The sequence below is a fragment of the Pithys albifrons genome, chromosome 5 (assembly GCF_047495875.1).
Source record: "Pithys albifrons albifrons isolate INPA30051 chromosome 5, PitAlb_v1, whole genome shotgun sequence".
Taxonomy (NCBI): domain Eukaryota; kingdom Metazoa; phylum Chordata; class Aves; order Passeriformes; family Thamnophilidae; genus Pithys; species Pithys albifrons.
The window spans coordinates 64,026,034-64,049,917 of record NC_092462.1 but is presented as its reverse complement, the minus strand read 5'-3'; the positions used below and the strand labels follow the sequence as shown (position 1 = coordinate 64,049,917).

The window sequence follows — 23,884 nt, the reverse complement described above, 5'->3', positions numbered from 1 at the left end:
ATAGGAAAGTGTTTAGACAATAATCACACTTCATTATGCCATAAATAATATACTTACATGTAAAGGAGGAAACTCTGGTATCACAACTAATTTGCTAGGTCTTACAGGTCACACTGCTGGATTTCTAATACTAATAGAAAATTACTGTCAAACTCCAGTGAAACATCCACTCTGAACTCTTACAGCCAATATGAACTCCATGCTGGGGCTCAGATTTGTCATACAGAGTTGTACAAATCCAGAACAAAAAAATTAATTCCAGCCCTATGGTTTATAATCTATAGAGAGCTACCCAAGAGATGGAAGGTAGCAAAATGTTAGTCAACATGATGGACAGCTCAGTGTAAAACGAAACAGAAAAGAAAGAGAGCAAAAAGCAGCAAAATTTCATGTTTAAAGTCTGAAAGAGTGGACTAGCAGTACCATACCCAACAAGGTAACACAAAATAAGTGGTTATGAGGATGATCAATAATTTGCCTTTATGCTAAAAATAATCTATGCACTAAGAATAACTAAATACTCCTTCCCTCCCCCATATTTTAATGCTAGTTTAAGTTTACCAGACCCCTTTCCTTTTGACATTAATGGACATGGCTAAACTACCAAGGACTTGTCACAACAGACAAGTGCCCAGTTTTCTGGCTGCACTGAGGTTACACCATTAACCTTCAAAAGATGATGTCAGCTTGTAACATCCTCCATAGATATTAGAAAGAATGATTTAAAAAGCTACATTGCAATTACCTACAACAAACATTAACAAATGAGCTTCAACACTGACTTTCTATCCAGCTTCCTCCTCTGTAAACCTGAGAACACTTAAGCATTGAAAATTAATCTCCTTTTGTTCTTCCATATACTACTGTAAATTATAGACTTACAGACCCACAGAACTTAAACTTACATTTATTCATTAATAAAGAGAAGTTTCTCTCAAACCAAAGCAGCAACTCAAGAGTACTCTCTTCATAAACATGTGCCAGATTCAACTTACTTTTTCTCATGAAACTGTGCTATAATGAGTACTGAATTTATCCATGCTGGTTTCCTCTCACAAGACTGAGAAACAGTCCTTTTGGAACTACACTCCAAAAATTCAAACCCCCAATTCCAGAAAAGGGAGTTCTTAGAAAGTTGCAACATAGGTTGTTGTCTTTTTTAATATAAAAAAAAAAGAAAAAAGAAAGCTCAAGGGTATTTGAAGCAGGATTTAATAAAGAACTACATGCATTTACAAGTATCAGGGAAGCCTCACTGTGTGCTGACTATGGAGAGGCATCTGAACTCCACAGGCACAATGCTCTCCCCTCACTGCTGTCCCACTGCGCGCAGAGTAAGCTGAGGAGCACAGCGGGTCACAGGCAGAGCCAGCTGGAGCCTGGCAGGGTGTCACACGCTGCAGTGGAGTCCCTTCCCGGCTAAGGCACTGCAGGGTGTCACACGCTGCAGTGGAGTCCCTTCCCGGCTAAGGCACTGCAGGGTGTCACACGCTGCAGTGGAGTCCCTTCCCGGCTAAGGCACTGCAGGGTGTCACACGCTGCAGTGGAGTCCCTTCCCGGCTAAGGCACTGCAGGGTGTCACACGCTGCAGTGGAGTCCCTTCCCGGCTAAGGCACTGCAGGGTGTCACACGCTGCAGTGGAGTCCCTTCCCGGCTAAGGCACTGCAGGGTGTCACACGCTGCAGTGGAGTCCCTTCCCGGCTAAGGCACTGCAGGGTGTCACACGCTGCAGTGGAGTCCCTTCCCGGCTAAGGCACTGCAGGGTGTCACACGCTGCAGTGGAGTCCCTTCCCGGCTAAGGCACTGCAGGGTGTCACACGCTGCAGTGGAGTCCCTTCCCGGCTAAGGCACTGCAGGGTGTCACACGCTGCAGTGGAGTCCCTTCCCGGCTAAGGCACTGCAGGGTGGCTTGGGGAGTGAGGTGGCACTGCTGTGTTTCTGTCACAGCCCCAGCGCTGGAGTGGTCAGGGACAGGCCCCAGTGCAGAAACAGCCTGGTAGGACTTCAGTCTGAGCCCAGCCCTGGCCCTCCTGCCCTCACACTGTCCCTGTGATGGGTGTTATTTCTCAACCAGCATTCAGGTCAGGGGAGTGAAGCAAAAGGATGGATGTGTGAAGACCCACTATCCACACTAAAGCCATCTGGAGGCTTTGTCTGGGAGGGCATCAGTTGGTGTCCAGTTTATATGTTTACTGAAGGAAACAATTTTTTCCTACAGTTGTTTAAATGTTTACTAGAACTGCAGTCTGTTACCATGGTAATTTGTAAACTGGAGAAATACTTCCCATCAGTAAAAACAAAATAACAACTCCAGAAAAGCACCATGAGTCTACCTTTCTTTGGTGGCAATCCTTCCCTTTTGAAACAGTGCTTTCAATTTATGTCTCCTCCTTCTCTCACACATACACACATACACCTCCAATGTTTTATGAAAAGTTTTATTAAATTGCCCAGCTACCCATCTAAATACCTGTTACTCACAATGGTTCTGGTATTAGAAGTTGCAAGTTGAAGTCTCTCCTCTCTGAAACTATTTGTATTTATTTTATTTTATTCTTAATTAGAACTCAGACACAGTAAGGCAAAACAACTGCAATGCTGTTCCACTCCCAGTCTTGCTGCAAGTTAGAGAGAAGGCTGATGGGTTTCCTTTCTAGTTTTGCAGCAAAGCATAGGGTAGCTGGGGCTTCTCCTGGAGCCTCTGGCTGAGGCAAGGGAAAATCACTCCAGGAATTCAGCATTCACAAGCCCAAACACTACTGTGGTGTTACAGCAACGCAAGATTCTCCTGCCCCGCGTCCTGGCTGATTTAACACCCTGTCTGGGAGGTTTTGGTAGATTTGAGTCAGAATTGTGCAGATAGAGGCAGAAACTAAAACTCTGATTCTGGGCCCCTGTTACCTTTCCCACCCTGAGAGCTAAGCCAACAGCAGAAAGAAACAAAATTTTATGTTTGCTATTGTTTTAGACTTTGAAAGACAAAAACAGTTTCAAAACTTTAATTAGCACTTGTATGTCTTTCATTGGCATCTACTGCACGTTTGTTCCCTGCAACATCATTCTGTATCTGTTTTCTCAAATGAACCTTCCCAAGAACTTCATACAACAGCAGGGCTGTCCACTTAGGTCTTTAATCCAAAGCTTCACCTGAAACCTCTGGTATACAAAAGAATGATTATTCTTTGCAAACACCAGTACAAATATTTTATAAAGGAACGAAAGCAAATACTACATTTTTTTCAACTAAAACCAGAAATTTTAATGCTCTAAGATGAGGGAGAGATTTTGTGTGCTTAACTGGGTAAAAACCACTTAAAATAGTGTATTTGATCTCCAACATAATGACGGAAAAGCAAATCACTATTTTAAAGATACACCTGAATAAAATGGAAAACAGAGAAGTGAAAAATGTTTCCTGCACCATTTCCTACATTCCTACAGCTGATGGCATTTTCCCTGAACTTCCACATTCACACACATATTTGAAATAAAGCAGCCAAGGAAGATTCCTGTTCTACACACTCCTACTGTATTGCTGCTTCCTTGGAGAGACTGCTGTGGACAGCAACGTGTGGTTGATTTGCTGATGAAGTGGCACTGCAAGACTGTAGCAGGATAGCACATTATATTGATCTGGGGACACGGCCAAGCCTGGGGAGTGGGGCTGACCGGAAGCAACACTCAGTTTTGTTTTATTCTCAAGTAAGAAGCTTGACTGCTCATACAATTAATTTATTAGAAATTTACTTTATTCTTTTTTCTTGGCAGAAAATAAGTTTTATTTTGCAACCTCATAAATTTCTTAAGACAGCATTTATGACGGGGGGTTTTTCTCCACCAAGGAGTGGTATAGGTTGTGCTTTAATAACTTAAATCTTATTTAATCAAAAATCTGCATAGGGAGAAATATTACGGGTTTTTTACTATTCCTTAACTAACAATTTTATATGAGGCAGCAATAATTTTTGTTGGTTTCCTTGATTCCATCAAAAGTTTTCTCTACAGTTATAGACAAAAGTCCACAGCAAGTTCATACAGCAGCTAGTTAGAAAAGCTACACTGCTCATTTTTCAAGCAAAATTTACGTGAAGCATCTTCTCAAAGCTGGGACCTAAAGGACCATCTGCCTGGAGGTCTTGAAAAAAGGGCACTTCAGTATTTTACAAAAAAGTTTAATTAAATTTTACCTCTACCCATGTAAATAGTTATTATTTTTGATCCAAATTGATATGCCTTTCAGGATAGGTTATTTGGGCTTTAGATACTAATTAGGAATCACCACCCCTGAGTACTGGTACTCCTTCAGGCTGTGTGCTGACAAGGGTCATGGCCGTGACAAGGTTTGCAGTATGTGGACACAACAAGCACCAAAGCCTCAGTACAGTCTGAGTGAGTGTTATCAGAGGTGTTACAACTCACAGTTTCATAACCAAGCACAGGAAAAGTCGTACTGATCTGTGAATACAGATTCCTTTGAATCTGTTCTGCCACCCTTTACTATCAGGAAGAATACAAGAAACACTTGAATAATTTAGAAGTCGAAGCAGCAATGAACCGACTGAGTCCCATTCCAAAACGTCAGATGCTGATTTTAGTTCATAAGCCACCAGTGAAGATACACCTGGCTCAAGAAACTAGTCACAAGAGGAGCTGAGTCTGGGCTTTATATTCTTAAAACCTATTTGGCAGTAATCTAATTGTTGAATATCACTGAAAACATATGTACAAGGGACCCTATGACATAATCCAGACTCTGCTCCTGCAGAAAGCTGGAGTCAACTACAACACACTGTTTCTCTACTCAGTCTCTTCAAGGCAGAATTTCCACTGCTTCCCTAAAAATAAATGAGCGTTACAGTAATGCTCATAGTCCAGTTACAATTCTTATTCTTCAATTTCCCTTACTGTGATGTAAGGTCATCACATCCCCTTCCTTTGCGTTTACCAGAGCCTGCAGAACAACAGCTTTTCCCTCCCCTCCTCTAACTATTAACGAGGCTTTTGCAAAGCTGCTGTCTCATACTTGGGATAAAATACTCCCAGTTCCTTCACCCTGTTTTCATAACTAGTGATCTTTGTCTTGCTCTCCTCGACACATCTTTCTTGACACACAGAACCAGAGGTGCACCCAGTACTCCAGCAGAGCAATTCCTTCCCCTCTTACAAAGGAATTCCTTTTATGTATCCCAATGGTGCCATCTTTTGTAGTGTGTCATTTCAGATTTACACTTAGTGATGATCTAACTGAAGATACTTTTCTGTTCCACATCATTTCCTCGCCTGCCACTCCTCGCACTGGGTTTGTGAACAGGATTATTATTTTCTTTAGAAATTTTAGTTGTCCCTGCAGGATTGCATTTTATGTTTCAGACCACTGCTCCAATGCAACAACCGTTTGATTCTAATCCTGCCTTCCAGTGTAACTGCAGACTTTCCCAGTTTGTTACCAGGGATTTTCATAAACGTGCCCCATACCAGAAAAAAATAATCTTCTTTCTTGTCCTCCAGTAAACCACTGACTGTTAGTTTGAGAGTGCAATCTTCTTGCTAAACCAATACTTGGAAACTTTCTCAGTTACTCGTGCATTTGGGCCCTTTAAACCTTAAAATATTACTTTAGAGAGCTTAAGAGACTCATTGGTAATACCCCAAGTTCCATTTTCCTCTTTAAAAAACAAGATTTGCTTTTTATATATCTTGTATTATCTGTGTGTTCTCAGACCAGTATTCTACTAGGCTTTTCTCATATTAGTTGCTGCTCCCTGTGATATCCAGCTGAATATTGCTATGACTAGCTGAAACAGTGCAGTTTATCTGTGCTACTCCTTTACTTTGACAATAAATGCACTAATCAATACTTTGGACAGTACCTTTTCACAGCTTTCCAAGCTTGTTAGTTCTGTCTCTCAAATATCTTTCAGTCATTTTTCTGATTTCAATTCGCTTCTGGGACTTTCAAGTGTACCATATCTTTATTTTATTGACTTACTTTAAACCTTGGGGTTTTTTCCCTCGTGATTTTTTTATTGTTATTGTGAACTCTATCTTTTTAAAGATAAACTACTACCACTCTTCAATACCTCAGCAAATTAATGTTTTCTTAATTAGAATGTTAGAGTCTTTCTAGGTGTTTTCATCATCTCCCATGATAAGCATGTATCAAGAACTATCTGGATCAATTCTGTCTTAGCCCCAAATTACTCTCTCTTTTACAATGAACTTCTTTGCTTTGTAAGTGCTCTTTTTCCACTTGGTTCCCCTGATTTTAAGGCACGCAGCAGACCTTTCTGAATTTTGCCTCCCTCTTACCACTCCCTGGGTTTATGGCAGCTCATCTCCCACACTGCTGACCTCAGAACCAATGTTTGCAAGACACTGCTCTTCCTTCCTCTCTTGACAGCCCTTCCTAAAGGGTGTTACACACTTACACTGCAGTACTTCAGTCAGCAAAGTCCCTCACCAGTTCTCATGGCCAGTTTAAGCATGAGATCCACAAACATACAGATTTTGCAAGGAAAATTCCCTCATCCCCCAAACCATAGCCTTAGGCATGTTGAGATCTCGGAAGTTTGGTACCAATCCCAACCAAAGGCACAGGTCCTTTTATCCAGCTCCAGGACTCATTAGTGTGGGCATTCTTGGAGCACACCTACTACATCGGGGCCTCTGTAAAATCTGTTGACAAGTCTGTGGGTATATTCATGATATATATTCAGAGACCATTAACTGGTACAGATTGTGTACCTACCCATGATTCCACAGCAAATGCCATGAGATTTACTGGGAAGAAAAGGGACTGTACTTTGCGCAGGGCAAGAGGCATGTGTTTGTGGGGTTTTACTTAGTTGTTTGGCTGGTGTGAGTTGGGGGGGGTTGTGAGGGTTGTTCGTTTTGGGGTTTTTTTTATGTTGGTTTGGGTTTTTTAATCTTAAGGCAAGGTATAGAATTATTATTTATGTTTGAAGAACTTCTGCAGGAGCTACTAGCAAATTCCTGCTGCAAAATACACTATAGCTCTAAAAGAATTGCTCTCATATATCAGGTAAGAGGGGGGAAACTGAACCAGATTCTCCTACAGTCTTATAAATAGGAGGTATTCAGAGATGTGTGTTTGCACACCAAGTTTAAAGTGATGCAAACCAGAATGTGTTACTATTACACTGTGGTCTGTATCAGTATCTTCACATCTATTCCTTATGCAAAAATATTGCAGGTATCTCAGATCATAACTCAAACTTCATGTTAGATGACAGTGAGTTAAACAATAACTTAAACTTCTGTCATGAGTCAAGCACAGAAACACAGAAGTTTCATTTTTTAAAAATCTTTGCAAATATTGATCTATACTAATCAGTCACCAACACAGCTTCTAGTCAAGATTTTTTTTCCCACGCATGTATGTGTGGCATGTCCACAAAAGACATTTCTCCTAGGCTGTCCTAATTATAGGCATTTTGTAGTGATTTTGTTTAATGCTCATGAAAATAAATAATACCACTCTTAAAAAGAAAAAAGCTCACATATATTTTTAAAGACACTTGAGCACAACAAATTTAGATAAATGTTCTTGATCCAAAAAGCCAATTATCTTCAGACTCAAAGTCCTGGCAGTTAGAAAAGCCCAGTGTGCACACACCTCTTGAGACATGGCAGATACAGGCAAGCAAGTTAGCCCAGGCTGTCTCAGCTTAGGGTGTAATCAGGCTCCTCAAGGCCCCCAGGAAGAGTTTAATTGCAAACAAAACTGGTGTATAGACTGCTGAGGGTTGTTGGCCCTTTGTACTTCTCAGTGGTTTATCAATTTGTAGCCATGAAATACCCACAAACTCATGAGACCTGTGCAAGGAAAGCAGTATTCCTCTTGCACTAAGGACCTTCAAGAAAAATAAAATACCAGAGCTTGCTGAGCACTGTTCACTACCAAAGATTCAGAGCTACCATAAACTACCGAACCCCTGCTAACTTATTCCAGCCACTTAGTACTTTCCTGAATGGCTGAGTGGTTGGAGATGAGAATAAACATCCTCACGGAGCACTGCACATCCAGAAAGGACACCTGGAATGGACTGGAAGGAACGTCAGGCTCCTGCTGTCACAGGTAAGTGTATTACACCACTGGCTCACACACTCTGCCCCGCTGCATGAGGAAGGCAGCTTTCACTTACTGCTGGTAAAAGGCAATTCCAGAATCTGTTTTGACTTACAGTCTAACTTTTTTGGTACTCTTTCTGCAAGGCCTGGCACAAACACAGAAACTCCTCAGACTTAGTAAAGATTTCTGAAGACATTTCATCTCTATTAACAGAGCAGCAGGAATCAAGATGCCTAGGAAAGGTCTGGAAAAGTCACAGATTTGATTCTCCTGTGCAAGCAGCTGACATCAACTTATTGACACTAGGAAAAGAAGCAATTAACTTAAAGGAGGATGAGAGCAGAAACAAATAAGGAAGAAGGAAAATAAGGAAGCCTGATTTTGTTCAACAAAAAGATGAACTTTAGTTTTAGCAAGAGGAAGGTTAGTTTTCCCATATGAGCTGGTGTTTCAAACTTATAATTGAAGAGTACACAATTGTACAATATAAGCTGGGTGCAACTCTTCAATTGAGAATGAGAAAAAAATCCCTCCTATTGTACATACAACAACTGCTGAATGTGTAAAGAGGAGGCTGAAGAGGAAAAGAAAATGTAAGATGTAAGAAAAAGAAAATGTAAGATGCAACTTACACTTGTCCAAACAATATCTCTGGGCTGGCCACACAACTAAATTTTTGATAGTTAAGTATTTCTTCTCAAGAGCAGAGGAAGCTCACAGCAAGAAAGACTTGGGATATTTTTGGCTGGAAAGGATTTTTGCTCTTGATTATTACTTAACTTATGGCTATGATTACCTGAAAGAAAACTCTGAGCTTAACTCATACTGAGGCTTCCTTACAGTACTGTCGTAGTGATGGATATTTATGTTTTATTTCTTTTTGTCTATGCTGACAAGAGGATGTTTTAATTTCCAGACAATTAAGCCTTTCTACAAGTCTTTTTTTTGCTCAAGTTTACAATCAGCAATTCAACTCCAAATCCTTCTACTTGAAAATGATTATATTGAAAATACTGGCTTCAGATCTTTCTCTTCAGAATGTTAAAATATGTTTGAATCAAAATCAGTAATATTTCATTACTCAAACTTTATGCACATTTTAACATTTTCTATGTAAATCAGATAACCTAAAATCCTAAGGTAAACAGATTTTAAAGTCACATGAGTGTACACATGCATATATTTCTAAAGGTATGCAAGATGACACCAAAATGCCTGAAGATGGCTGATTTTTCACAAAAATCACTGAATGACTGAGGTTTAAAGGGAACTCTGGAGGTCCTCATGTCCAACTCCCCCTGCTCAGCCTGGGCCATGTAGAGCAGGCTGCCCAGGACCTTGTCCAGATGTCTCTGAAATCTCCCAAGGATGGAGACTCCACAACCCTCCTGGGCAGCCTGTGTCAGCACTCAGTCACCCTCACAATAAGAAAGTTTATTCTTATGTTCAGATGGAACCTCCAGTGTTTCTACAATACTGTATTTTCTAGAGGTCTATACAATCACAAACATTTAAATTGAACTGTCACATGAGAAACTGCTGGTTATCAGCTGCCAGCTGCAAATTCTGTAATTTTATATATCCACATACCTCCTCATGCTCTCCTGAAGAAACAGGATTATCCTCATACGTGGGGAAATGACACCCTGCTTTACAACTGCAAAACCTGCCAGTCTCCTCCCGTGGCTCCACTATTCTGCAGTTTACTTTGGAGCTCTCCACTGCTCTCCCATCTAGAGATTCCTTCATACTGCATTCTAAACAGGGATCTTGGTTTCCTACTGGCAACATCCCGGCCGACTCTTCTTGGGAATCCAATGATGTTTGCGCGCTCTTCTCCATTCCAGACTTTTTTAATCTGGGAAGGAATTTTCCAGATTCAAGCTCTGATTTTCCATAATAATGCCCTTCTTTTTCTGCATCTTCTTCCAGAGGTTTGAGATCTGCTTGCGGATCCTCAAATACATCTACTTGAGGAGGGACAGCAATACCTCCCTCATCTTTTTCTGACTCAAATTCTGACTCGCTTCCACCACCTGGAGAAAGTTCAGATGCAGAAATTGGGCGAAAGTGAGTCCTTGGAGAAATCCGTATAGCCCTGTACTGCGTTCGATCCACACCACATATCCTGGGGTGCAAAACCTCACTGTCTGAATCAGAGCACAGAATTGACTTAGGTTTAAAACTAGGGCTGAAAGATGCAATTCCTTCTGGCTCAAACGAACACTCTACATGAAGAACTTGTGAAAATGGATTGTTCAGGTCAAAGGAAGAGAAGGAGTACTCAAGCCCTGGTTCTTCGACTTGAAAGTTACCGCAAGCTCCCAGTAAGTCTTCATGGAAGATAAAAGAAAAACCCTTATTTAATCCATTATCTCCACTCTTAGATTGCTCGTTCTGTTCAAAGGATACAAACGGCCTCCATAATTGCCTATGGCCAGGGGCAAAGCTATTGCCTGGAGTCATGAACACATCTGTGCCAGCGATTGTCACCACGTCGGAAGCTGCACACTGTAGCAGGCTCCCCTTGGAGTGACTGGGTGGCACCACTGCCCATTCTCCATCACTGTTAAAACTTTTGAGCTCCCCATACACACCACCAAGAATAAATGAGTTTTCTTTATCCTGGTTAACATCCCACGGTTTTGATGGCGTGGTATAGTCCCCACCATCTACTTTTGATAAATCATTTGAGACAAAGGCTCTCTTCTCTACATTCTCCTTTTGACCTTCCCAAAGGTGATACTCTGATCTCTGCACTGCTTTATTGGGTTCCTGGAGGGTTTCAACTTTTGCTTCTGTATCCAAACAGCAGCAATAATTATTTACATCAGCTGAAAACAATTCATCTTCTATTCCTTCTATTTCTACCATTGCTGCAGAATTTCTGTCTGTCATATTTGTCCAAATATCTTTAATAACCCCTGAGCTGTAGCCATCTCCATGTGGACTGCTTTCACTACACCCTTGTGTAGTTTCATAGTCTTTACTTTCTGCTTTTTGTTCTAGCTGAATACCACAGACAGATTCTAGCTTAGATTTCTTTTTGAAAATCAAAGTGGGCATTTCTCCTAAAGTTCTAGCTTGTTGCTGGCAGGTTTCTTCTGGCAAAAAATCTAGAATTTCTTCATCTACATAATTCGAAGATACTCTAGGAACTACATAATTCATATCTTCAGCATTAAATTGCGTGGATTCTTCATATGGAATATTTAAAGTCTCATTGTCTGACCGTGTTTCTTCTGAGTGTGACCATGGACTACAGGTTCTTGTAGAAAGATTGGAACAGTGTTCATTTTCATCAAAGGCACTATTTTTGGTCCATATTAGCAATCTAGACTGTGTTTTCCCAAGAATATTAGCAGTGCTACTAGAATCTGCATTTTCATTTCCCAAGTTGAGTGTTTCAAAAGAAAATGGTAAAACAGAGTTACTGCATTGCACTTCAAACACTGAAAAACAAGAGTTTATACCAGACCCTTCATTAATATCTGAAAAGAGCTCTTGATTGCCAGCAAGCATGTGTGAATTAAGCATTGTGCTGTCTAGGATGGGGGAGAATCTGATCGGAGAATCTCCTCCAAAACTTTCCCCATCTGCATCACCAGAACTAGAAGATGAACAGCACTCCCAAAATTGAGCTAAATTACTAAGGTCTTGCAAGAACCACCCTTCAGCACCAACAGAGCTGGTCGAATCAGTCCATATTGCACTTTCCCCTTGCAACTCCATTCCATCTAACACTATGCAACATTCTGCCTCAAAATCAGTTTTTTCTTTACTCTTCTGTCGAATCATATTTAAAATCCGACTCTCCCCTTGCATCGTATCTGAGGCACCAGGATCCAACATGGATTGATCAATATCTACTTCATAGAAGTGTGTTAGTTCTGACAGATGAACATCATCTAAGTATTTGTCGTCCTCTGGTTGAGAACATATTGAGGTCCCAGCGAGGTCAATATCCTCATTTAGAACTGCAGGCATTTCTACAAAGTGACCATCGATGAAAGTACCTGCTGCGAGGTATGTTTTATGAATATTATTGTTGCTAATACAAAGACCATGCACTGATTCAGACAACTCTTCCACAGCCTCTGATGTTACACCACATATATCTTCCCTGTTGCGGTACGTAGTCTCCAGCTTGCTTTTTCTGCTAAGAGGAACCAAGTACTCTGTGATGGGCTCAGTATACCACAAGGGCTCTTCTTTATATTCCTTTTCATTTCTGCTGTCTAAATACAACTCTTTTCCATCACTACCGCCAGCTTCTTTTCTTCCAATTTCTTTTAATGGCCTTTTACCTCTTTTGCACAGTTGTTTGATGGACCCGCTGCTGCTGCTGCTGCTGCTGCTTCCGCTGTGGACTTTCCTCTCAGCCTTTTCCCCAGCCTTCACTGACAGCCTGCTTTGCCCATTGCGCCCTTTCTTGTTCCGAACCTCTCTTGTTTTGTGCCTCACTTTAATACATTTCACTGATGCCTTGTGTTCACCTTGATTACCACTAGAACTTGAGCCAGCCTCACTGGACCCAGATGACCAGGAGCGGGGACGCATCTTTCCCTCGGACTTATGGCGGACTTGCTTCTTGTACAGAACAGGCTTCTCTTCAACAGTGTTGCTACTAAATTTGTTTTCTTTCTCGTTTTTACTTTTCTTCTGCTGGGCTCTTTCCTGTACAGTGGCAGATGCTTTACTACTTCTGTCTTTAGTTACTTCACTTTCACTATTGCAGTCCTTTGGAGAAGATGTATCCGTGCTAGTTGGTGGAACAGTGGATGAAGATGAGGAGCTAGAGTAAGAGCATACTTTGGATTTATTCCATACAGTCATAATTTCCTGCAGGCAAACTGGCTTTTCAGAAAGAGGAGGAAACGCTTCATAGTACCTGAAAGCAAAACAAAAGGGACATTTGGATTGTAGACCTTCAGATAGGCAATTAAGATTAGAAAGTAATAGTAAATGCAAACCAAAACACCAACAATCTAATTGCCAAAAAATCTTGTTTGCTTTACACATGCACATACCACTCATTGCACTATCTGAGTGATATCAAAGGGGAAATTAAGATAAGCTTTAAAAGTGCTTATTTTAATACATACTTAGAAATGTACTGCCTATAAGTAAAATAATTCCCTTTTCAGAGACTGCTAAATGCCAATGTAGAGAGAATTGTGGATGCTTACAACAGTGAAGGCCTGTCTCCAGGCTTATTAGATAATGTGGCAATTCACTAGTCTTCTTAAACATGTTTGATTTAGATTATAGATGAGGAAGTCCTGAATTTCAGTTAGTTCAGTCCTGAATTTCAGTTTTTAAAATTTTCCTTTGTGAAATGAGACACTGTCTGTTAAGTTCTATCTGTTAAGTTCTACATAGTTTGATCATCCAGTTATTAAGAAAAAGCTATTTTAAAAATGATTAGTTCTTGAGTAGCTTAATATGCTTAACAGCTTTATGCAACAGAGACAAGATTAAAATATGGGTTTCTGCAAAGTTTAAAGTGGTATGTGTTTGACAGCAGAGAGATTTATACTGAGTCACATACATATTTCAATGAAAAACTCTTAAAAAAACTTTCCGAAGTCAGTTAAATGCACATTAGCACAATCAGTTCCCTGAAGAAGTATCATGCCTTTAGTAACAATTCTACTAGACTGTTGCTACCAAAGGTTACTGTTAAGAGATACAGAAGCAGTTGTATTCCCCAGAGAGGTCAGTGATAAACCTCCTGGGTACTTCAGTAACACTGGACTCGGGTACTTGGTAACCAAGAGATCAGTTTGGTTATCAAGAGTCTAAAGGCTACAAAAGGGTTTGTTTGCCATTGCTGCAACTGCAAGTTCTGAATCCAGGAAACTGATTCTCTCCCTACAAGACTAACATGTCAATTTATGCTGTTTTAAAGGCTTTTAAATTATCTGCTTGACTTAGTCTTAAGGAAACTAAAATAAAGCATGGTTTGTGTTTTGTGTACAGTCAAATGAAAGCAGAAATTAAACTAGCCCATGGTACCAAGTGCTTATATTTAAATATTTAAGATTAACAAAAAAGATGGAAGGAAAACAATTTATTTCTTAATATCCATAAACTCCCAGATACCCCACTAAGTTAACTTTACTGTGTTAAAATATGAATAAAAGAAGAAAAGAGGAAAGCGTCTTAGATAATAATGATAAAAAAAAGCATACATTTCTACTTGATCCTTTGCTGTGGGAGATAAATCAGTCTCAGGAGTCAAAGAGCCTTCTAACTTTTTGTGAATCTTCTCCTCTGTTTTGGAAGAAAATCCCAAATGCTTAACAGAAAAATTCAAAAAGCCAGTGTATTTTACAACAGTATTTAACAAAAAGCACCAGGATGTACACCTGTAACAGTAGCAAAATTTCCATAAAATACTCTAAATAACATAAAGTAATTGCAGGTTACCACCCAGGATTCCTCAGTAGTCCTGCTGAGACCTGCAAATTTGACCCAACACGACTTGGCCAGTAGCTGCATGTAACCTCATGGCTAGCAATGCTTCCCTTAGGCAAATCCTTACCTTTTCTTCCATTGCTAGAGATATAAAAAATATTTTAAAAATTCATCTATTTGATTAAATATATTTTTATGATTGGTCACATCTAACTTCTCACGTATTTCACTAAAAGGAAATATCCCTGCAGTAGTTGCTGTGCTTTGAGTGGATGTAAAGGCATATTTCCTGTGTGAGAAGTGACTCTAAAGATTCTTATTCTTTATATTAAAACCTTTAAAATACAAAAAAATACCAAATGCTGTGAGACATACTAATTTATTTATTTATTTATTTTCAAAATAAATGCTCAACATCACCTTGGCTCAGGAAGAAAATGTCACATCACAGCACAGTGAAATACTATGAGCTGACTGATGATTGCTGTTCAAAAACAGACAAAGGGAATGGACACAGCTAAACCCAGGCTTTAGGCAGGTAACTGTTTATCCCTTATTTACAGCTATTTATCCTGCACAATAAGCACATTAATTTTACTCCCAGTGTCCAAGGCTGCTGCTGTGTCTGAACAAACACTTACATGCAATGAACTCTCACTGGAGACACCACAACTTTACATTTTGCTCTATGCCCTGAGCTTAACAACATCAAGTCCCCATTACCATTTTCCCAAAGTCTGGAAATTTGAAGTGCACTTCTCTGTGATGGCTATTTGGATGCTTTTCACAGGAATGTTTAGTAATAACTATTTTGAGGTAAATCTACCCTTTGCAAATATCAATACACAAAAGGAACAGAATCAAGCCTACTTTATTTTCATTAGTTTTGGTGGGGAGAGGGATGCTGAATTTGGAATGTTTACTAAAAAAAGCAGGTATAGTGAATATAAACAGTTATGGCTTTTCATGGGGAAAACTCCATTTGTGACCACCTATTTCTTAGGTAATTAAAGCATTATCAGTACAGAATTGCTTAAACTACTTGAATGAAATTATTCAAATGTATTAAAAGCTACTGAAATAACAGCCTAGTCCCCCACTCCCAAGTCTCAGAATGTTGCACAGTTGATAAATACAACACATGGCCTCAGAAGTTCCAACATTTTTTCCTCACCTTGCTTACTCTGAAGGTCTTTCAGTTTGGAGCAAAGCTCCTCCACTAATGTTTCAATCCCAGAGCTCTGCACAACAAAACCACAGAGAAGAAAATAAAAGAAAAAAGAAAATGCAGCTTACTAGAAAGAATATTCATTTCATAGCAATATATCCACACAGTAAACATCTCTTAGCAGAAACAATTTTCTGTTTGCATGGTAACTACATAGTAAAGATCAACAAAAATTATTACAAGGTATAAATCCATTCCTATAAATACATTAATTAGAGGTCAAAATGTTTCCATGAAACACGAAGATACAGAGGTTTCACACTACAAGTCCCATTGTTGCACTACTGGATATCCAAGGTTTTGCAAGCCCTGTGCTGTCACATTTCCTGCACTGTGTCACTGAGGACTCAGCCACGAGACTCAGGATAGAAGTTCACTCACACATTGATCACTAAAACGCATTTCAAAAAGCTGAGCATGATACTTTTGGTTGCACAATTTATACCTGTGGGAAAGGGACTGTTAAATGGATACAGGGAATGAGGTATGAAGGTGGAAAGGAGAACAGCAGAAGACACACAAGCCAGGGTGACAGAGAGGGAGAGGAAACACTTCCACAATATCTTTATGCAAAACTCAGCCCACAGTTTGGCCAGTTTACAATGCTCACAACACTTTTTTTCTTTTTAAACATTGTGCTGTTAGCTCAGGAGGGCAGAGGGAAAAAGGCACCTTCTTCATCTTCTCTGTAAGCCTCTATTCTCCTCCTTTATTCCTCTACATAAATACTGAAACACTGAAAATAAGCACACACACAAAACAGTCCAATATATTTATTACCCATCAGGGAAAACCCCATGTTATGCCAATGGAATAAAAGCTGAATTCCAGTCAGTGAAATACTAAACACCAACCTACAGCCTGAAATGGCCAATCCTGTTGGAAGGAAAATTAGGTGAGCTGGGTACTGTGGAGATACTCATGTTCTCATTAATTTCACGCTCGGGAATCATGCTTGGAGATTGCACTTCACATTTTCCATACCTGCAAACAGAGCTGGAATCACAGCTAAATGCAACAATCCACAACTGTGGGGGGATACAAGAGCCCCCCTGCACATCCCCACACAGCTGGGAGAGGTAATGGGGGAGAACCAGGCAGCTTCTTGTACCCTGAGCACAGTTTCCTCAGTGTCAACTCCATCATTGCTGGAACTTCAGTTCCAATCTTGAAGAAACTTAGACAAACGCCCTACACAATTATTTCCCCTTCTGAATTTCACAGGCTCTTGTGTGCATATAGTTATGGAACACCTATTCCCTTCAAAAGTAACACCGATCAAGTATCGAGTCACAGAAATGCATAAGAGAAGCATTTGATTTGCTGTGTCACCATGGGGGTATAAAGATTTCACTTTCCCAAGATCTAAGAGTTTCTCCTCTCTCCTAATTAGTGCCCAGAAATTGCTGAGAACTGTGAACATACGTCGCTAAAGCATAAGAAAACATTATGTAAAGGTGAATACTAATTTATACGGTGAAACTAGCTTGTTAAATGCACTGTCAGAAACACACACTTGAAAAATCATACACTGAAGCAATGACTTATATGCTAACTTCTAAACTTTAATTATTTGCAGCCAAGTGAGAAAGAAAGCAATTTTCTATTCCAAACTGCATTGCTGCACTGAAGTGCTAAATATAAACCTTTATGCCACATACTTAACTGGGGATGACTTAGCAATATCAAACTTTAGGAGGCATCTGCTGCATCAGGCAATTAACCAACATAAATTAAATTGTTTAGAAAGAACCAAGCAGGACAGCAATATGGATGAAGATATGTAGTTATAACAATTTGTCACTTTATGCCTATATCACTCCTGACTTCCCCCTCCTCCCCCCAAAAGGTCAACAGAGGAGGAGCTGGCCTTGGTTTTCCTCAGCTCCCCGAACAGTCTAATCAAACAGACACCTGTAGCAAACACTCTAAAAAACACAGATTTGCTTCCTTAAATTAATTATAACATCAAGCCAAAAAAATGCCCCAAACCAGCACCAAAATGCTCACCATTATACCGAAGAAGTGCAAACTTTTGGAAACAAACGCCTCATTTCCTCCTGTACATGAAACTAATACTGGAGTCAGCTGACCTGGCGCTCACTGCCCTGCACGGCGCTGAAGGAGACGGTGTCTGCTTTGAAAGGGGGGGTGGGAACCCACTGCACAGAGCACGGAGTGTCTGAAGACCCCTTGCTCAGGTTCCTGCTGCAGTACATAAAAAACAGCTGCAGACAGTGCATCAAATGCCACGGCAATTATCATATATGACTGTGGTGCTCTTGGAAAACAAGATTTACTTGCTGTATTTTTTGATTGTTTAAGTTAATGCATTGTGGCTGTAACAACCCCACTGCCAGAAAGTCAGATGTTCCAAGCACTGGCTTGGTTCAATAGGACACAATTAGTTAACAAAACTAGGTGCTCTGCTTGAAATCCTTTGCTTACATTCAGATTTAAAGACAGTCCCCAAATGGTACAAATACTGGAGTACCTTAAAAACATTTTTTCAGTATGGAAGTCTTAGTGCCCAATTATGATTGTGTTTGTAATTCCATCACAAAAGGCTTAAATCTCACAATTGTCTGTCCCAGATTTCTACTAACCTGTTTCTCTCATTCAAACTCCAAAGAGCAGCATGTCCTTTTTCTAATTCATATTTTTCATTTTGCATAACAATATTTCCTGTACACCAATCACATTTTATTCTGTTCTACTGTTTTCAACATATTTCTCTTTCCTTTCCCTGCTTTATCGTACACCAAGTTCCACCAAAAGTTGTTCTTTTTGGCTTTTCATCAGCTGGCTGAAGCAAGGGAAGGATTACATAAAGGATAGGTGTTATGTTACTGGCACAGGAGCGACTGTGCTAACAGATAAATTAAGCTTCTGAACTCATCCACCATGAAGCAAGAACAGTCAATCTGACTGCTGGAGTTACAGGACTCTTAATGGCCAGTGTCCTCCTCACTGACCAACATGACTCCTTTCAGAGCCAAATTAAGGCAGTTCTGCATATTGAAGAATGAGACCAATTGAAAAAAAAAAAACCTACATGACAAAACAGCAGAGCTCACACCAAGGTTTGTTGGGTTTGTGGTTTTTTTGGGTTAGGATTGGGATAGGATTTTCTTTTTAACACACAAGCACACACACACACACATATAATGTCAAATATTAAAGTCAACGACCTTTAGAATATGCTCTGCTTTGGAAGTGGAGCAGTCAGAGATGACAAGTGGTAACTCATTAGCCCAAAGCAATCCAACTGCTTTCGTACGTACATTCACACCTCTGTATGTGACAGAGCTGCAGAAAATGTTCCCAGAAGATATTAGATCTGTAAGCACAGTTACTTCTAAAATATTTTTATAAATTTAAACATTCAGTTAAATTGCAAACCTTGAAAAATCCAGTACTATGCACACCAAATTAAAACGCACTAAAAGCTGTTGCCTGTATTAACAGTGGGCATGGGCTTTTGTGTGCTGAGAGTACTGAGTAAGGAGCTCTGAAGCGCTAGATCCTCACAGGTTCTTGACACATCGCTTTAATTCTTGCTGATACTCATCTCTGCTAGCAGGTTAGTTCTGAATGTTGCAAACAAGCAGAGCCCAGTCACTGTCCAGGAAATTTAACAGGTTTTTCCTCAATTTGATCACAAATAGCACCACTATTATTTCACGTAGTTATACTATACTATGGAACTGAGGAGAGCAAAATTTGTCATTTTCACTGAGCTTTCACCTCTTCCCATCACCCAGTAATGATGTCTTGTTAAGGGTCTCATACTTTCATCCAAAGAACGTCATCAAAAATTGTATCCTGCAGATTTGTATATACGTAATAGCCAAAAATTCTGAATAATAAAAGGGGAAACAAAATTCTGATAGCGTGTGCTTTAGAAGGAGATTCCCACATCTGATGTACCCTAAAAAAATACACAGAAACTGAAAAATTCCATCAGATTGTACCACTCAAAGAGCAGTGTTGTTTTGGGGGGTTTGGTTTGGGTTTGGGTTTGGGGTTTTGAGGAGTTTGGTTTCTCACTTCTAGCCTAACATAAGTTAACAGCTTCCTCCAGAAGCTTTGAGCCATGCAATGTAAATATTTACTACATAAGTCCTGTCACTTCAAGCCCCTAAGGTATGGGAAAAGGTCCTTGCTCCTCTTTAAGCTTTTTGAAAAACAAAAGCATTACACTGTATTTTACTTGAACAATTAAAATTATCACTCATTTAGGGTTTTGAGAGCTTTCTAGCCTATACTTTCAAACCAAATCCTCATTTCCCTTTCCCAAACATACAGAATGGTTTAGTTGTAAAGGACCTCTGGAGATCCAAACCCCTGCGGAAACAGGATAAACCAGAGCAGAATACTGATGGCTCCTTTCACAGAATACAAGTTCAAACAGCCTAGAAATTAAAAGAAAATCAATATATCAATAGTTTCAAACCACTCATTTCACAGGCCATAGGACTCCCCCAAGGAGATGGTTCTCTGTCTGTATCAGGACTGTTTTCTTGGCATGTGGCCTGTCACCAAGTGCAGGATTAGGGAGCTGTTCTATATGAATCAGCTGTTAAGCCACGTGAACTGAACAAGGCACAAAATGTGATTCACTGCAACCACACATCTATTTCTATATTTTGTAGGATGATGAGAACTAGATAAAAGTCTAGGTTTTCATTTCTTAACGTTCTGACACAGTATAATTCATCTGATTACAAATACTCTCACAAGAGGTGCTCAAGAAAGACTAAAAAAGGACAAAAAAAATCTCAGCCCAAGACACCACTATGTGAATAAATGAATAAATAAATAAATACAGCAAAGGAGGAGCCTCCCTGGGGTGTTCAATCCAGGTAGAGTTCAAATGAATAAAATCAGGTTCCAGTCTGCATGATGGGATTTTGCTCCATCATAGTAAGTGGGATGACACTAAGAAACATTTAAGAGTATATACTTGTATAACCCTTTTGACCCTTTAGCAGTGAAAACACAATTATATATTTATCTTTTCACTTGAACACATGATGGCTTACAACAAATATATTAAACCAGTCAGAAAAACAAGTTATATCTATTAACTTCTCTTCTGGGGCTCATGAATACTTGATGCAAGTAATCTGTAATAAATGTGTGACTTTAGAATATCTCCAAGCAAACTCACTCAGTATCACAAAAATCAAAGCAATCTCACGCAATACAAGAGCAATAGCTCTCCAACAAGGAAATAAAATTGCTTGCTTCCAACTTTCTTAGTCCTGTCTTCTGTATCAAAACAGGACTAGGAAAGGTAAATTACATATCTAGCACATAACTAGAATCAGGCTCAGATTTTTAGAGCTGTAATTCAGCACTTCACACAACACCTTCTAAGAGAGAGAGAGATAATAAATAGCACGTTCTTTACTAGTTCTAGATAAAAGAGATCAACTGCCAGCTCAAATTAACTTCAAATAAACATGCTATCCCTAAATGTAGGTTACTAGAGCAGCTAATCTGACTTCTGTTATTTAAAATTTAATACTGGTGGCTCCCTCCCTCCCATAGCAGGCTACACTGAAATAAAAGTTATCCCCCCAAGAAATGCTAATTCTTCACTAGAAACTGTTCTTCTTGATTATTATGCCCTGCCTATAAACAAACATGCTGACTTCAAAGCCACAAAAGACTTACTATTCTTGTAAGCAGTGCTGCTGTGAGACTTCACTTCATCACTGCACTTCAGCCTGCAGATGCTGAAATGTTCTGATCTGTATTATCAATGGAACAGGAGCAACTCTTAAAGTGTGTTCCCACCAGTCATGCAAGAGCTCTTTTCTATACCCAGTGAAATGCAGAAAGGACACTTGAATTTTCCTCAGGAGGTACTCTGCCAGATTTGTTCAAGTTTGCTTCTGTGTATAACAAGAATTCACAATAGAACCCCAATTCAAATTGTTGGTGAAATAATGACACTGCTCTGTGGTGGAACACAGGGCATCATTCAGGATTGCTCTGTACAGGCTCCTCCTCACGCCTGTAACATGAAGGACAAGGTGCATAAGGGAACTTTCCCTCTGCTCCACACTTCCCAGGGAAGCTGCTGCAAGGGGATCACTGCCTTGCCCCACTTTGCTCCCCTTATCACTGGGAGTACATACCAGGTGAAATAATAGTCATACTGAACATGTAGTTTTACCCTCCAAAACAGTCATCTGTACTGTGGGAAATACTTAAATAATATTATGAAGCAACTTTTGTGTAGACTAAGCTCCTATAAAAAACTTCTCCAGTTCAATAGATACCTTTCCTGTATCAAGAAATCACATACATAAATTGGAATAATTAGAACTTCTATCAACTTCTGTTAAAGTTACTGTTATAGTTGCTGTAGCAGCTTCAGTAACGTGACAAATCAGGTATGTGGTACTATGAATATCTGCTTAAATGCCAAAGTTCTAAGGAAAAAGGAATTGATTTATTGTAATTAATTTGTTCTGTGATGGTTACCCTGCCAAGAAAAATACACTTCAATCTCCTGTATGGTATCTAAAGTTATTTTTAAAATCCTTTCCTAAATAATGCTGTATGTTCTAGAAACAGCTTGTATATCCCTTTCCAGAAGCCCAACTGGATACAACCCAAAAGAGAGATGACATTCACTGGTTTGGTGAAGTGTTGTGGCACTTCCTGGAAAATGACTGAACAATCATCCTCAGACACACACAAAGACTTACTACTGAGATAGTCAGGATATGCTTCAAGAAGCTTTACAGCTGTTTTGGAACCTTCACTTCATTTTTTTGCTTTACTGAATTCAAAGTTCTCAACATGCTCTTCACCTTCCTGATTTGAGATGGCTTTGGCACAACTTGCTTCATTCTTGTGCAGTCCTGTATCTTTATACTAACACTCTTGTTCACGTCACTCCGAGTTCTATGAAGATGTGCAAGTTAAATCACTTAATAAACCATTTAATGTTTACTACCTGATTCCCTGGTACACCACTGTAGTGGTCATGTGCATCACCTACTTAACACTGGCTTACATCAGAGAAACAGGGAACAGCAGAAATAAATCAGTGATCAAAATGAATTCTAAATCATCTACTTAATGTGGCATCTTACATAAAAAGAGAAGAAACACAGCCCCTGTGCTGCAGGCTCCACAAGTCCTTTCTCCTCAGTTCTTGCACATCACAATTGCAAAGTGCAAGACAGATTATGCAACAGTGCCTTGGTCTACCTGGCACACAGACACCATAACCTTTGGAGACCACAATAGCTGGCCAGAGTAACCCAACAAAAAATAGGCTCAGATATGGAATCATAATCAATTGATTCATTAGCCTGATTAGGACATTATTTCTTCAAATAAGGTTTATGTACAGAACTGCAGTAACTGCATGGATGACTCATCTTGGAAGTGTTCAAGGCCAGGCTGGATGGGACTCTGAGCAACCTGGCCTAGGAGAAGGTGTCCTTGCCCACGGCAGGTGGTTGTAATGAGAGGATCTTTAAGGTCCCTTCCAACCCAAACCATTCCAAGATTCTGCACTTTGAGTAAGAAAGATGACTAACACTAAGAAAATTTTTTAGAAATCTTGTTTTAGACACATCTCAAGTTTGTGCTGAAAGCAAGACATGTTTGAGAATAAGATTACCATGCAAAGTTTATAGGAAAACTCTTCACTAGGACAACACTTGTTCCTCGGTGTGCTCCCATATAACACAACTATCAGAAGTTGTACTTTCCCTTTCAAAGTAAGCAAAGCCAATGCTCTGCTGCTGTAAGCAGGCACACACCTGACTACATTTAAAAGAAATTACTGTTATGGAGCTTCCCCCATTATGTTCCATGTTGCCCTCAAATAGCAATTTCTTAGAACAGTGGGATGGAAGGCACTGTGTGTTCTTATCAAATCTGTTAGGGCAGTTCTCTTTCAAAATTCATTATGGACTCTGTCAACCAAGACTAACTCTGTTGTGCACATGGTTTCGTGCAACAGCAGATTTTGAGAGCTTGGTTAGTTCAGAAACGGACCACATTGCCTGAAGCCCATTCCAACATGCCCTGGAAGATCAGCAGCATTAGACAGTGGGAAAGTCTCAGGATGTGCTGTGGAACAGCTTAGGTCAAGTGGACATCTACACTCA

At 39.8% G+C, this 23,884-nt stretch overlaps 1 protein-coding gene across 1 annotated transcript in view; it reads right to left on the bottom strand.

The window, feature by feature from the left end:
• The window catches only part of KIAA0232 (KIAA0232 ortholog), a 67,346-nt gene that overhangs the window by 5,283 nt on the left and 38,179 nt on the right, over positions 1-23,884 (bottom strand). Inside the window, exons 4-6 of the mRNA XM_071556844.1 lie at positions 15,687-15,753; positions 14,287-14,368; positions 9,683-12,983 (exon numbers count right to left, since the gene is read on the bottom strand). Of these exons, the coding sequence (XP_071412945.1) occupies positions 9,683-12,983; positions 14,287-14,368; positions 15,687-15,753 (3,450 nt within the window). The remainder of the gene's footprint in view (positions 1-9,682; positions 12,984-14,286; positions 14,369-15,686; positions 15,754-23,884) is intronic.